This window comes from Thalia democratica, chromosome 6 (assembly GCF_965202585.1).
Source record: "Thalia democratica chromosome 6, ktThaDemo2.hap1.1, whole genome shotgun sequence".
Taxonomy (NCBI): domain Eukaryota; kingdom Metazoa; phylum Chordata; class Thaliacea; order Salpida; family Salpidae; genus Thalia; species Thalia democratica.
Window position 1 is genome coordinate 1,393,799 of NC_139170.1, and position 16,712 is coordinate 1,410,510.

At 25.0% G+C, this 16,712-nt stretch overlaps 1 protein-coding gene across 1 annotated transcript; it reads left to right on the forward strand.

The window, feature by feature from the left end:
* Positions 1-1,262: 1,262 nt before the first annotated feature.
* LOC145838045 (uncharacterized) lies at positions 1,263-7,629 on the forward strand. The gene is made up of 4 exons (XM_082945573.1): positions 1,263-1,343; positions 5,353-5,471; positions 6,312-6,416; positions 7,201-7,629. The coding sequence occupies exons 1-4, from the start codon at positions 1,263-1,265 to the stop codon at positions 7,517-7,519; spliced, it is 624 nt and encodes a 207-aa protein (XP_082801699.1). The 3' UTR covers positions 7,520-7,629.
* Positions 7,630-16,712: the final 9,083 nt, after the last annotated feature.

Here is a 16,712-nt window from a genome sequence, read left to right on the forward strand (position 1 = left end):
TTTTGTTATACAAGTAAGTTTTGTTTTTTTGGCAAATATTTTAGTTTTATAAACATAAATAGTACAGGTAAATTACAAAAGACCACATGTATATACTAAACAAGATATTATTTAAATAAAAGCTTATATAAAAGAAAGTAGTTAAGTAATTATTAAAGAAATTCTAAACATAAAATACAGGGACGTTGCAATAAAAAGTTTTAGCTACTAGTTTAGTTTTATTAAAGATTTTCTTAGCTTTTTGTTATAAAGAAGTAGTGCATTTATTGATGTTATAGGTTTAGATAAGTTTTAACTAGTAAAAGCTATTCAAATGATTTTAGCAATTTGTATTTTACTTAAAAAGAAACATTTTAAAGAATATAAGACAAAGTAACTGTTTTTTAATATAAATTTGAAAAACTACTCATATCAAATTAGATACAACTTACAGTAAACAGTAGTATCTTATGTGTTTTGCAAACAAAATAAACCTTGTAATTTGTTTTATGTTTCGACAGTTTTAATTTTAACACATAAAAAAATTTACTTACGAAATTTAAGAAGAAAAACTTAACGTCGTGTGAAAAATAAAAGTGGAAACAATTTTCACGGTTAGATTAAAACGTTGATTAAATTTATATTAACCAAAAGCCTTTTACCTACTTATAAAAGTGACCAGTATTTGACATTTTAGTTTTATTGAGATCTAAATTTATAACAGTTTTAGAAATAAAATATTTATAAGCTTTTTTTATAATGAAGTTCATTTTTTCTGTTTTTTATTCAAAAGTTTGTTTTTAAATTTGTTTTTTTCCTGTACAACTACATCTTAACTTTTACTAGTTTTTATAAAATTCTAGTGAAGTATTATAAATAATAAAACATTTTAAAGAAGAAATTGAATTGTTTTTTAATAAAAATTTTCAGTTTTACAGCAGAGAAGATTTTCTATTTTGGTTTAAGCTAATGGATATGTTTAAATTGAGACTCCTTTATTACTATTAAATATTTATTTTAACTGCTCTTAATAGTTTAAAACTGTTTTTTAATAGTTTTTAATATTACGCGATAGTTTTAAAATTAAAAAAAGATAAGACAAAAGTCAACAAAAAAGTTTATTTTTTATTTTTTTTACAAATATTCACAGAAGTTGTTTAAGTTTTCATTGAAATAAAACCAAACAAACTACCAGACAACCAAAACTGTCAATTATGACGTCATATAAGTTATTGGCGTCATTGTTGATCATGTATAGTTTGTTTCATCTCTCTACTGCCCTAATGTGTTGGGAATGCAACCACCAGAGCAGTTTTGAAGACTGCAACCAATACGGCAATGCTAAGAAATGCGCTAAAAACCAGGTACGTTGCTAGGGAATTTTTTTAAATATTATTCAAAGAAGCTTTACCAAATTTATACAGTTACATCTATACTAGGGGTGGGCAACGTACGGCCCGCGGGCCGGATCGGCCCCGGAGTCAAAATGACCGGCCCCCAAACCTTTTTTAAATTTAAATGGAATCCGGCCCGCGGACAAAATTTACTCAGCCCGCGAGTGGATGATCCGGTCCGCTAGGCATTTTTGAAATTTATATGAAATCCTACAAGCCAATGTAAATATTACAAAACTTGTACAAAACCGTTTTTAAATTATTTTCACACAAAAAAACTGTAAGACTTTAACCTGAAAACGTTTTTAAAAACAGCATTTAATTTTTTAGTAATAAAAACTGTCTTTTGTTATAGTACCTTGTTCTGTTTAAAGTCAGCTGAATTAATTCTTTCTCAATTTATCCAAAAAAACTGTGTGCTGAACTAACTTTGATGATCTTACCTACCATAATCATTTTCATAAAAAATGACATGTAAAAAATTTATTTCTTTTCCAGAATTGTAGTGAGTTGTTCTTATTAATGTTAATAAAAGTAGTTTTAATAACATTGACACTTACTTTAAGTAAAACTGCTCAACTTTACATTTTAGTAGAATATTCCAAGTTGAGACTACAGTTTGCACTCTTTTCTGCTATTGATGTTTTAATTAGGGAATTTTTATTTAATTAAATGGTTAAGACCAACTGATGACAGTTTTTCAAAACAATATCTCATTAACTTTAAATATGATTTGTTTAGGAAATTTATTTGTGCATGTTTGTGATAACAGTTTACAATGTAACAAAATTTTGAATGAATCTTTAGAAGTTTTTTTTCTAATTAAAAGATAGTAGTTTAATATTGTAATGTTAGTTAATTTCTGAATAATATTATTTATGTAGCCTCGAGCCAAGGATTACCAAAATTATATAATTATGAATAGTTAAAAAAAATTAATGTTTTAGTTTGAAATCTTAGGCTCGAGTAACTTTTAGTAAGTAGTTATTTTGTTTTTATAAAACTAACTAGTATCAATTCGGTCCAGACTTGTAATAAATATAGAATTATGAATACTTAATAAAAATTAACTTAGAATTTTATACTTGAGAACCTTAGTATCGATTTAAACTATACCAGTTAAACATTTACTAGTTAAACTTTTATTATAAAGCAGAACATTAGAAGAAAGTATTTTCTAATAAATTATTTTGTTTTTAAACTAAAAAAAAATTCAATGCGTCTAAAATGAAAAACATTTAATCATATGATGCTGTAGTATTAGCCAATAGTTTAAGTGTACAATAAATTAACTTATGTTATTTTGTAAAAAGCAATTACCACCTTAATAGGCAATTGCAACTTATTTTAATTTCTAAAAAACGTCATAGTTTTTGGATTTCTGTTTATATCCAAACTTATTTAGTATTTTACTAACGTAGCTTGAAGTTAACGGAAAGTTTAGCTTATACCTGTTTTAAAAAAAAAAGTTTTAATTAAATTTTTTTGTTCGTTTTTTATCTTTCAAATTTGATTTAAGAAATACTTTAAAGTTCGCAATAATTATTATAAAAGTTTATATTTTGATGCTAAATCAGGTTGTAAAGGCAGAAAATATACAGTGTAGCACAGATTATACTGAATAGCAGGGGCGTCGCGTGGGGTGTTGCACTGCCGCAACTGCACCACCTTGAAATTTTGTAAGAAAAAAATAAGTATCTATAACGTTTTCGTTATTTTTTTGAACGAAATCTCTTTTAAAACTTCAGTTTTGAAAACGACCATTTTGCCCACTTCACTGCCGCAAACTCTTAGCTGACTGCCGCAAATGAACTCAAAAAAGCAAAATTTCTTCAAGAATTACCGCAAAATCAATATCTTGCGGTAAGTAAGCTAAGTTGAAAATTCCCTAAAACAGGACTGCTTAAGTATCATCTACAAGCTATTGTAAACATAAAATAAAAATAAAGCTAAGCTACTGCAAAGGATTAAACTTGAGTTTATGTACCCACATGTTTTTTTAAATTTGACAGATCACTTCTATTAAAAGATTTGTCATAAATTGCATATTTTGAAAAAAAGATAAAAACCCTAAATCACCAAAGTCTTAAAAATTTGATTTTTTATTTTAATCTGCATACATAAACTTAACTATAACTGATTATTGTTATCATAAAGTTAATAAAATAAATAATAAAGTTTAAGTTCTGAAAAAAAGAATCAAGAAGTTTATTATAAACTTCTAGTTCACTCTTACAGAGAAATATTTTAGGTTTATATTAAATAAAAAATAGTATTATTTAAACAATCACATATTTAAATAAAGTAAATAGCCTTAACTTAGAAACTTTGATTACTTAGAGTAGTTTAACATTTTAGAAAAATTTAGTCTACCTCTACTTTATATGACTTTTGGTTTAATTTTTTCATAAACAAAGCAAAAAATTTAGATAAAATTGTTGAAACATGGTTGCCTTGCCTCATAATCAGGATAACTTAGAAATGTTAAAAACTCAAGATGACCCAAGATAAATTAAAACAGACCAAATTAGAAAAATATTCAGGCTGACTAAAGCAGTTTTAGTTTTTACTCTGAAAATAACAAGCTTATTTAAAATTATAAATAAGTTTTTTACTCCTATGGCCACATGAAAACTAACTAACCAAATTTTTACTTCTATAATGGTTACATATTTATAAGTTATCTTTAAAATTCATGAAAAGTTCAACAGCCTCACAACTAAACTTAAAAAAGTTGAGCTCCTGACAAAAATACTGTCATCAAAATGAAAAACAAAATAAAATTATGTAAAGAAAAGATACCCTTAAAAAACTATTGAATTTTAAAACTCCAACAAAAAACATTAAAATTAGAAAAAAAGTTTATAAAAATTTTAATGCTTGTAAAAAAAATGTGCAAATTAGTGAGGGGTAAGGGGGGAGGGTGTATAGGCACTTTTTTACATGTTGTTCTTATTTTAACTTTTTCAGAAAGCTAATAGTTACTCTTTAATAAACTTGAAATTTCCAATTAAACTTTTAGTTACAACCAGTCAAAGCCAGAGAGTACAATGATTTATTATACAAGGAGCAAACCAAAACAGCAAAAAATACAATTTTACTGAAAACCTATATTCTCCATCATTTTTAAAACATTTTTAATTAAACTTTTTCATCCTAATTTTTATAAAATTTTATACTTTTGTTGAAGAGAAGTTTTAAATTTTTAAGTATCAATATATATTTTTATATATACAAAAAAAAAAACTTTTGTTATAACTTTTTTTTTTGGTGTTTTAAATATCTAATTTAGCAATCTTTTTTTGTTTTATAAAAGAAACATCTAAAGATTTTGAGGCTAACTTATAAAAAAAAGATATGATTTTAGTGATTTGATTTATTTGTTGTTTGAGTTTATATTATAAAAATAAGGATTCATTTGTACCTCTGACTGTGAATTACCATATCTCAAAAATTTTAATGAATTTTTAATATTGATAAAAAATGACTTGTAGTTAAATTAAAACAGTATAAAGTAATTTCAGTAAAATAATTCTAAAGTAGATGTTAAGGGCATAAAGGGGAGGAGGGGGGGGGGGGTTAAAACATTTTTTTAAACACTGTTTTAGTTTGTGCCTCCCATTATGTACCTTTTGTTGTCTTTGACTTTGACCGGCTATATCTTAAAACATGTACTGAATTTTTAAAATCTGTAAAAAGCATCTTGTAGCTTAGTAAAAACTACATAAAATAAGATCAAATTGTGAAAAAAGTGTTTTATCCCCCCTATGCCCTTAAAAGCAAAGCTTATCTTCAGGTGTAGCAAAAGTTCAGTTGTTTTCAAACTTGACAGTAAAAGTATATTTTTATTAAAATAATTGATTTTTTTTTAAATTCTGCACCACCTAAAAAAAATACCACGCGACGCCACTGCTGAATAGTATCAAAATATTTGTTATAATTTTATACAAAATTTAAATAAAAATAAAATTAAAAACAGGTATGTATGGCGGAAGAGAGAATGGAAAATGGGTTGACAATAATTTCACAGCAATGCAAACAGGATCAGGCTTGCAGGAAACAACAAAAAGATGCGGAACCTAACTGCAGACTCAATAAGTAAACTACTGTTAAATTTGTATTTATTTTATCATTCTAGTTATTTATATCGAACTTAATAATAGACTATTTAAATTTGATTCTTATATTATTTTTACTGTTCAAATGATTTAAGTGATAATCCTTCAAACTTTAGTTATTGTAAGCTTTAATTTTAAACTATTAACAGTAAATGTTTTCATTATAGTATTATAAATATCATAAATAAATAATTAACATTTTAGCTGCTTACCCAAGTAAATATTTTTATTATTGTTAGAATAACTAAATAATTTAAATAATCAACAGTCTAGCAGCGTACCCAAGTAAATGTTTTTATTGTTGTTAGAATAACTAAATAATTTAAATAATTAACAGTCTAGCAGCTTACCCAAGTAAATGTTTTTATTGTTGTTAGAATAACTAAATAATTTAAATAATCAACAGTCTAGGAGCTTACCCAAGTAAATGTTTTTATTGTTGTTGGAATAACTAAATAATTTAAATAATCAACAGTCTAGCTGCTTACCCAAGTAAATGTTTTTATTGTTGTTAGAATAACTAAATAATTTAAATAATCAACAGCTTAGCAGCTTACCCAAGTAAATGTTTTTATTGTTGTTAGAATAACTAAACAATTTAAATAATCAACAGTCTAGCTGCTTACCCAAGTAAATGTTTTTATTGTTGTTGGAATAACTAAATAATTTAAATAACCAACAGCTTAGCATCCTACCCAAGTAAATGTTTTTATTGTTGTTTGAATGACTAAATAATTTAAATAATCAACAGTCTAGCAGCTTACCCAAGTAAATGTTTTTATTGTTGTTGGAATAACTAAATAATTTAAATAATCAACAGTCTAGCGGCTTACCCAAGCAAATGTTTTTATTGTTGCTGGAGCGAAGGATTTTGTAACGCATTCTCAACAACTACACGTCCTAACAGGAAAACTACCACTCAGAGGTTTATTAGTTTTGAAATATTAATTTAAAAAGATAATATTTAAAGCTTTGCTGATAAAAATACACAAACCATAAAATAACTCTAAAATTACAAAATTTATTTTTAAAAGTCTATGTTTTTAACAAAAAAATATTGAATAGGAAAAAAAAGTTATAATATTGTTAAATAATAAAATTCTACGAGACTTGCAAACCTTTATGTACAACATTAAAAAAAGAAACAAACAAAAGTATATAATTAAATTTTTACTCTAAAATAGTAAAATCTTTAATCTTTATATAACGAAAGATTTTGATTTATAGTTTGAAAACTGATAAAGTTAAGGTAAGATTATTTTTAAAGTATTAAGAAAAAGCAAACTATAAGAGCTATGCATAAGTTACAAACTATGGGTAGTTGTCAAAAACGCACGGAGGGTAAATTTTACAAAAAGACACTTTTTCACCTCGTCAGATTAGCACGATTTTTTTTTTTTCGTTTATTTGATTATTTTGATTTTTATCTTTTTACTGTTGCCCCTAACCCTTGCCCTTGTTCGGTGAGCGGTTCCTTCTGCAAGCTTGGTGAGCGATTGTAGCGTACACGTAGTGTTGACGATTGTAGCGGTGACTTAAATAAGTCAACTGTGCGAAATTGACCCTCCGCGCAAAAATGACTTTATGCGAAAGTAATTTATTGAAAAAGTGACTCTTCGAGCAAAAGTTTCTTCGTGCAAAACTGACCCGTCTCGATAAAGTATATAATAAATCATTAAATTTTTCAAATTTAATTTGTCATTTTACAGATACACAAGAAAATACACGGGTCTGATTGGGAGAACAACAAAAAAGACGAAAGCCATGACGTCAACATCTCAAAGAACAACTTCAAAGACGACCACTTCACCAACTACGTCACAAATGACAACTACATCACCTACTACGTCACAACAAGCAACAAACCCTGACAACACTGTAACCATGGAAACAACTAGTTACTACGAGGAAATCACCATGGCGCCGGATTACGATGACGTAACCACCGATTATGACCTCACAACTGATTATGATAAACACGATGAAGTAAATATCGGCTTGCTAGTAATTGGTGAAATACTTGTTTAATTTTTGTTGTGATCTTTCATGTATTGTAATTTTTTATAGAGTTTCGTGATTTATGATTGGTATTTTATATTTTTAGCTTATTTAAGAACATAATGTGAAAATAAGCTTAAAGCAGAAAACCGTTTATTGATAAAAATAATACTTTTTCTCCAATACTGTGTAATTTGCGTTGATTGGAACTTTTTTTCTGTAAAATATTTGTAATTAAAAACATACGTAATTTGAAAAGATAACGATAAAAAATTTTAAACTTTAAAAAAACTAGTTTGTACTTGCTTTTCGTTTATTTTGTTCGAATTAAAAACATTCTTAATAATGTTATTTGTTTACTTGTGTGTATCAACTTTGTTATGTTATCTACAGCTAAAAAGTATAAGTATTGTTTAATCTATTAAAAAAAAAGAACTGTGATAAATTGTTTGACTTAAGTAAACTGCTATATTGTTTAATTTAATCGGCTAATGTTAAATATTCTAGCTTATAAAGATTTTATAAACAGTGTGTCAGTTTTGAATAAAGTGTATTAAACAAACTTTTTTTTTAATGTCTATTTTTAAAACAAATTAGTTGTTACAAACTTAATTTACAGAATTTTTGTCTTAATTTTCAGAATTTAATTGTAACTGAGAATCCCATTATTCTTATTTATTAACTACGTGAATCATTGTCTTATGAGGAAAAAAAAGAATTAATGAGCTTATAAGCTTTGCTTTCAATAAATTCGAATTTTTTAAGCATATTAAAGTTTACTTCTTTGAAGTTTATAATTCTACAAAACTCTGTACAGAGAGCATTGCTTAGATCAAATATTTATGATTTCTAAGACAAATTTTGGACAGAAGTTTTATTTTTGAAGCAAAAGTAGGGTTTAATGAATAACTTATGTAGTCTGAAGAATAAAATAAACTACATGAAGATTAGTGTAAGAGTATAAAAATAACTGTTTTTTTCTTAATTCGAAAACACTAGTACATAGTTTTGTTAAAGTTTATCTTGTATCAAAACAATTAATTGTAGTTTATTCAAATAAAGCTGTTTGAAATTTTTGAAGCTTATTTAAACATAACTGTTATTATACTTATTTCTAAAAAAACTCATACTATCTTTAGAGTATTTAAAATATAAGAGTAAAATAAAATACCTAATTAATCAGCAAAAAAAAAAACTTATTGTGAGATCAGACTAAATTTCGTTTCTAAGCTTTTAATCTTTAACGTCAACAAAAAAATAAAACAAAAAAAAAACTTATCGTTTGATCAAACTAAATTTGGTTATTTACCTTAAAAACTTATAGTTTCTCACAACAACATTTTTAGACGAAATAAAATAATAGAATCTTTTATATGTTTCTATTAATTTTTATGTCAGTTTTGCTCGAACTATAACAAGAATTGAATTTATTTCAAACTAAAAACTTCAAAACGTTTTATTTGAATTAACTTTCAATTAATTGTTTTGATATAAGACAAATTTTAGCAAGACTTAGTAATGTTATTTGTCGAATTAAAATCTATATATAAAAAAGACAAAATTTTAATTTTAGATACAGTTGTTTTTCCTTTTTGTTTCAATACAAAAAAAAATTATTAAGATTTAAAACCTTGAAATATATAAGCTTACTTATAATAATACAAGACTTTATTATAATAAATATCCATGAAAGCTTTTGAAATTAATACTTTTTTATTCGCCTTTCGAAGCTTTGGTTTAACTTAAACTTTAATTTTAGTTTTATATTACCTCTATTATTCAATCCACTTTTATATAGATTTCCTTTATTACCTTTTTTTATGTCTTCTGAATCAATCAAAGTCTTTTTTAAATTCTAATTAAGGATGAAATGAAATATTTTAGAGCTTTTGTTTATTCAAAACAACAAAACTACTACAAGTATAAATTAGAAACATAAAATCTAGATACTTCCAAATCAATTTAAGTACTTTATACTTCATACTAAAGTAAACTTACTTAAAAATTTGAGTCTATAAATTTTGACTTGTGTTTTAATCTAATCTTTTGCAAATATATCAAATTTTTTTCATAAATTTTTTGGTTTTATAAATAGACGACTAATTCGTTTTAAACATGCATTTACTTTACTTACGGGTTTTTAAAACTTTATTTACATAATTAAGCTTAGTTTTCTTTCAAATCGATTGATAGGTAAAATTTACAAAATAAACAAGTTTTATATTTGTTTTAAATTTATTAACGATTAAATTGCCGGGAAACTACGGCCGACGTGCAATATTCAAAATTTTATTTCATTAGTCTCTCAATAGATTATTTTTATTTTTAAAGTAGTCTGTAACCACAAATAACTTTGTCTCAAAATACTACAACAAAAAAAAGCTAAATTAGATCGTTTATTAAAGCTGCCGAACCCTGATGTGTAATGTGCTTCGTTCTTAAAAAAATTTGGCAAACTCTATTACAGAAAATATGTGTATGTACCTTATTTTCTTTATAATTAGTTTCAAAAAAGCTACAATGATTAAAACTTGTTTATAAATTTTAGTTACAATTTATTTCGTAAGTCGTACTTTTTAAGAACTTACCTTATATAAAGTTTAAAATTAAAAGAACGGATGATGTTTCCTAAATTTAAGGAAAAGACGTTAAAAAGTATGCGTGTGCACGACTCGATAAGCAAAAGTTTCTTCGTTCACCAGGTCCTAGGACCAAATGTTTTGAGCTTTTTTCTATTTTGTCGTTCAATGTCATATCATTATATTGCTTTTTTTTTTCACACTTCAAACATAATATCTACAAGCATAGATATTTAAACAAATACCAATAAAATAAAATTCAAACTAAAATAAATAAATAAAAGGTAAAGAAAACAATAGTAAAACACCTAAACACGAAAAAACTTGTTATTGGTAAAAAATTTAATGTTGTTTTTAAACTATTTAACAAAACCATTTATAGACTTTTGATGTGAACAATCGTTTGACTTACAAAAGAAATTCTAAATGTTTTTACCAAAACAAGTAATTAGAAACAAAACTATTTAAATATGCTTAATCAGTACAAATATAAACTATTCTTAGATATAAGTATAAATTTTATAAATTAAACATATTTTATAGTTTGTTACTTACTACTCATGCTTTGTAATGATTAGTTGCTTTAAATTTAAAACACAAATAAAATGCTTAAAGTTGTGCTTATGTTTTTTATGAGTATTTTTTTTTTAATTTTGTATTATTTGAATTAAATTTGATTTATAATCATAAACCCTTGAATAAATAAAAAGATATAATCAACAGGTATTGTGAATTAGTATTTGGAAAATACTAATCTGTGTAAGTATATTTTTATTTTGAAACCTCGTTTGCAAACTGTTTCCAATAAAACATTTTTATTTTGAAAAAGTAAACAATTGTTAAAGTAAACAATCGAGAGGGAATTATTTTCTTGACTGAGATTATTTTGTTTAATTAACCGTTGTACAAAAGATACTTATACTGTGAGTCCATAAGTATTTTTCCAGAAAGTGTTTTATAATAGGTAAAAGATTTAAGTTTTATTTTATAAACAGTTTTCAATGCTTTAGCGTATAAAACTTTCTAATTATTTTATAATTAAAGTTACAAAATAACATTTTTTTTACATTTTTGGACTCTCAACAACTACTACTTTGTTTTTCAAGTACTAAAGTACCAAACTGTACCACAAAATACTTTTTATCAAAATACGACAGCACAGTTTTTATCAGCGATTTTAAAGTATGATATGCTAGCAGCTTCTAAAGCTAAAAAAACTTTATTGCAAAAAATTTTCGTAAGTTCTTGTAACAGGATATCAAACTGATTTTGATAACAGATTGAATTTAATGAAAAGCTTTGAGTTAAAGTTTCTGTTTATCCAAGCGTTTAAGAGAAAGCTCCGTGTTATACTGATGCAAGTTTTTATCCCAATATTATAGCCACATATAAACTCTCAACAGTTGGAGTAGGAGGTATTCTAACCACAGCTTGATGCAGTAAACATGTTTTTCCAGAATAGAAATTTATAGTATTTTCTTGTGTTATACTAAGTACTTTTTTAGTAGTGTTACTTTTTATAACTATTTTTTGTTTTCATTTCAGTTAGTTAAATGTTGTTTTATTTTATACATTTTTAAAGTATATTCCTGTTAGATTATTTCCTGTGTAAAAGTTTTGACCAAATCTAAAGTATTTTCAAAATCATGATGTTCTTTATATATTTGTTAGTGTTTGCAATTGTTCTTTAATATAAAATATCTTCATTCATTGTCATACCTAGTTTTATATAGAGTAGCCCTAAGTACTATTTAATATCAGCATTTAGTGTAAGTTAAGTATAAATTTAATTATGACTTTGGTGTGGCTGTACACTACATTAGAACCCTATATACTCACTTTTAATATAAATTACAAAAGTTAGTTTTGAAATAAGCTACTATGATTAAAACTTATAATCAATATTTGTGTAACATTTACTTTGTAATTATGTAGTACTTTTAAAAAACTTACTGTATATAAAGTTTAAAAGTAAAATTATAGTTTATATTTTCTTACTTTTAAATATTTTTTTACTATCTGTTTCCAAACTACAACAATATATTTTTAAACAAACGCATATTAAAAATATTAAAGCTAAACAAGAATCAAAATACTAATGAAAAACAAAAATTAAACTAATAAAGATGAAATTAATTTTTATTAGTAAAAAATCTTAATACTATCTTCTGAATCTTTGAAAAAACATAGAATAATCGTTGGATTTACAAAACTACTTTTAAATTGTTTTTACCAACAAAAGTAACTAATAACAAAACTATAAAAGTATGCTTAACTTGTACAAATATAAACTATTCTTACGTATAAGTACAATTTCTATTAACTAAAAATAATAATAAGTTTGTTAACTTCTAAATCAGGGTTTCCCAAACCTTTTTTCAAATGACCCCCTTCAACAAGTTTACTCAAAAAACGCTTAAGACCTTTTTTTTGCTATTCATCAACAACTACATAATAACACAAAGTGTAAGTTCCACATAATGACGTCATGGCATCCCTGGTGGCTTTACTGGTCACGGTCCACTAAGTACCTGTCATGCCCCCTAAGAGATGGTTAGTTGCTTTATATTTAAAATACAAATAAAGTACTAAAAGCTGTGCGTTTGTTTTACTTTTATGAGTAGTTTTTTTTTTATACTTTATTATTTGAATTAAAGTTGATATAAAATTTAAAACTCTTAAATAAATAAAAAGATGTAATTAACAAATATTATGAATAATTCTGTGTGAAAATTAAATCAATTTTATTCTGAAAAAATTAAGATAATTGTTAAACTAAATAATCAAGAGGGAATTACTTTCTTGACTGAGATTAACTTGTTTTAAAAGCTAACTTCACACTTGTCTTTTAATAATCGTTGTAAAAAAGATATCTATACTAATTGTCCATAAGTACTTTTCTAAAAAGTATTTTACAATATAAAAGTAACAGTAGTAATCATCATAAACAAATACTAATTACATACAATGTCAATTACACAAAATTAGCCAAAATACTTATTACTAAAGCTGATTAAATACAAACATATAAACACCAAAAAGAGCTTTAAATATTTAAAGCAAAACTTTAGTCAAGTTTTGTTTGCCGTTTTCTATCTAAACTACATACAGATAACATTTTGACCAAGTCAAACACGTTTCAACAAGTTTTAATAATTTTCTTAAATGTCTCTAAATTAAAATCTTCAGCACAACTTTTACTATTGACTAATTATTCCACCATACCAAATTTTTTTATTGCATTCATAATTTCATTAGACTTCTTTTCTTTTTCTTTTTAGCTAATTTCAGAAACTTACATATAAAAGCATAATAGCTCTAATAATAAATTTTTTGTAAACAATTAAAAGAGTTTATTAAAACGTTATTTTATCAACAGTTTTCAAAATTTTAGTGTATTAAACTTTTTATTTACTTTTTAAGTAAAATTATAAAACAACGCTTTTAAATCTTTACTACAGAAATTAATTTAACCGAAACAACATGCATTTTATAAAATTTCTAAGTTCAATACCGGCTCCTTCGCGGCCAAAAGAACACAGCAAAGAAACCGTTCCATGGGAACTACCGCTATGGGGACAACTGGGCCGAAATGGAGACCTGAGAAAGAACGTGACTCGCTTCTTCAAAGTTTTCGAACGTTTAAAAAACTCAGAAAAACCTGTAGATCCCAATGAGTGCCCTGAAGCGCCAGGCGGTCCGAAATTTTCACTAAATCCTAGTCGTTGTCTTACCAAGATGTATTTACGATTCTTCAAATATCCCTGGAACAAGATAAAGCATATCGGCAGGTGGAATTCATCCAAAGTGTTAGCAGTTTCACTATGTTTAAAGAAGAAACATAACCACTTTTCAGATAAGATTAGTAAAAAGAAATCTAAAGATGTAGATGCGTTTCTCGATTTAACTGGAGATTGCTGGTCATATGATTTAGAAAAACCATTCAATTTCTAAAAAGAGAACTAACAAATATAAAAGAGTGCAGCATATTATTAACATTTAGTTCGTGAACTTCTGTGCGACGTAATAAACTTAGAAACTTAAATCATTTATTAATAGGTAGTAATGTAGTATATTTACAAAGCTATTCAGTAAATTTGATTTGTAGAACTAATGAGTATTCTAGAAGTCATTAATTGTATAATTTTTTACTAACATCACCAAAAATTTAGCAAATTATTTTGTAGGTCTATTAATTCTTCTAGTCAGCTTATAGATGTTTTTTCTAATGATTTTAATTAAAACACACATGATTTTCTAGAAGTACTATAATAAAATAAATTTATGTTAAAGCTTATGAAAAATTTATATAAAAGTAATAGATACTAGAAAAATTTTTCAAGTAGTTGTTTAGTGATTGTTCATAAAATTAAGTATTTCCTTACTGAAACAAAACTGATATAAATAATAATTTCAGCACGGTTTAACAAATTCCTACAAAATGAGCTATCAAGTGTTTAATGTTAGGTATTTTCAATTGTAGTCATAGTTTTGTACGGTTTTTATTCTTAATTGAATTCTTTTTGAAGTTCTTGAGGCTCATTATGCTTATTGACCGACAAAACAAGCGCTCAAAAAATTAAAGGTGTACAAAAAAAAACGTCTCGATTATTGAGTCCATACACCATGTACATTTAATATCTTGTCCAGGACAACAATATACGGTTTAGCTAAAAACAAATCCAACTGTTCTAATAAGCACAATTTTACAAAACATGATAATTAAACTTGGAATGATACTTCTGATGAGATTCCTCTTCAAAACTTATAGAAAAACTTCTTTTGACACTTAAAGCGGATTATTTTGATTAAAAAACGATACTTAAAAAGGAATTAGTACTAATCAATATTTTTGAATACATATCAAAATTAAGTTTAGTTTAAAAAATTTTAAACGCTTTTATACAATTATTCATAATAATACAAAAACTTAGTCAGAAATTGAGCTCTATAACTAACTGACAACTTTAATGAACTTATGCTTTTTTTTACTTATATTTTCTAGTTGTTTATAAGAAACTTAAAGCAAATATTTATTTTCTAAGAAACAAAAAAGCAAATCAAGGTTGAATAGAAGCACTATCAGTCTTTTTAGTTATCTTTACAGTGACTGTTTTTTCACTTTAGGTATTTTTGATAGTTAAATTGTGTTCTAAGTTTACAATCAAAATGCTAAGCTTATTTTTGTTTTAGAATCGAACAGTATTATTATCTTCTAAAAGCCGCTGGTACATAAAACAAACAATTTCGTATATTAAATATAAGATATTTATAGTAATTTTATTTTACTCTTTATGTGTTTAACAAAGGTCTTTGTTACAAAATAAACAAAGGAACAATTTTAATGTATAAGTTTTGTTCTTTACTTAACTAAAAGTTAATTATTGAATATCTTTATTAATAATTTTTTTATGTGGTTTTACAAACAAAGAAGTTCAAATTAAAAAAAAAAGTCAAAAAGAGGTGCATTGTTATGATTTTAAAGTGTGAAATGTGCTGTGAATATGTCAATAAAAAGTAAAAACTACTTAACTACGACCTTTGTAAGTATATTTTAATCTATTTTTTTTAAGTTTTATAAAATAATAATCTTAATTCGCTTTAACATATTTTATATACAAAAGACTTATAAACTTATATATACTAGTATAGTCAAACTAAGTATATAACTCCGAAGTTGAACATTGCAAAATCCAAACCCAGTGGTCGTCATATATACAAAGAAAGTTTATAACGTAAGTATGTTTCAAGTCTTAAATGGTATTTATTTTTAGTATGATTAAAAAAAAAGTTTTTAGTATTTTTATTAAAATTATGTTACTTAAAGTTTTTGTAGTCAGTTTTTAAAAAGTAATTTATGTTAACTATTACAAAATGACTTTTTAAGTCTGTATTTTGAACAGTTTTAAACACTATTCACTTTAATAAAAATTTTGTCTTTAGTAAAAATATTTTTCTTTTATATAAAAAGATTAAGGTATTTTTATATGATATTAGAATTGCAGCTTTAGAGCTTTCCACACTTTGTACGAAACAAAAAGAATTTACTCAAAAAAATCCTTGCTTTTTTGGTAACTTTCAAGAAAGAGCATAAAAGTAGTTTGACAAATTGAATGAACTTTTGTAACCTCTCCATGTTACTATATGCCACATTGCTTTCAGCTGATTATAATTTCCTTTTTTTTCAATATTTTTTTCTATTTTATTTCAATTTTCATATTCTCCTTAAACTTTTGTTTTGATATAGTAGGTAGTGAAGTGAGAACAAATTTAAAAAATGCACAGTTTTGTTTATTAAACTATATCCAAAAGCAAGTGTTTTTGAAATGATGTTCATTACCATAAAAAAAAAAATTAACTTATATTATAATTTTTAATAAAAAATTGAAATGTTTGTGTTTTAAGAGTTGATAAAGTTCATTGAAGTTTATATAGTAAGTGCTTTAGTAAAATTTATAAGAAAAATGTTTACAAATTTTGTCAATTAGTCATCTTACTAGCTTGTCATGTTAATTCATAAAAAGTTTATTCATAAAATGTGTTATGTGTTGCTAATATTTTGCTACAAAGTTTTTTTTTAGCAGTTTGTTAGTCATCTTTCTCAAACTAAAACTTTTAAATTATAATTAAGTAAAGATATAGTT

What these genes read in the sequence shown, in the direction of transcription:
- LOC145838045 (XM_082945573.1), top strand. Translation starts at nt 1,263, where the DNA reads ATGTGTTGGGAATGCAACCACCAGAGCAGTTTTGAAGACTGCAACCAA. An exon ending in CCTAACTGCAGACTCAATAA is followed by an intron (nt 5,472 to 6,311) that starts GTAAACTACTGT and finishes AATAATCAACAG; the next exon opens with TCTAGCGGCTTACCCAAGCA. An exon ending in AGGAAAACTACCACTCAGAG is followed by an intron (nt 6,417 to 7,200) that starts GTTTATTAGTTT and finishes GTCATTTTACAG; the next exon opens with ATACACAAGAAAATACACGG.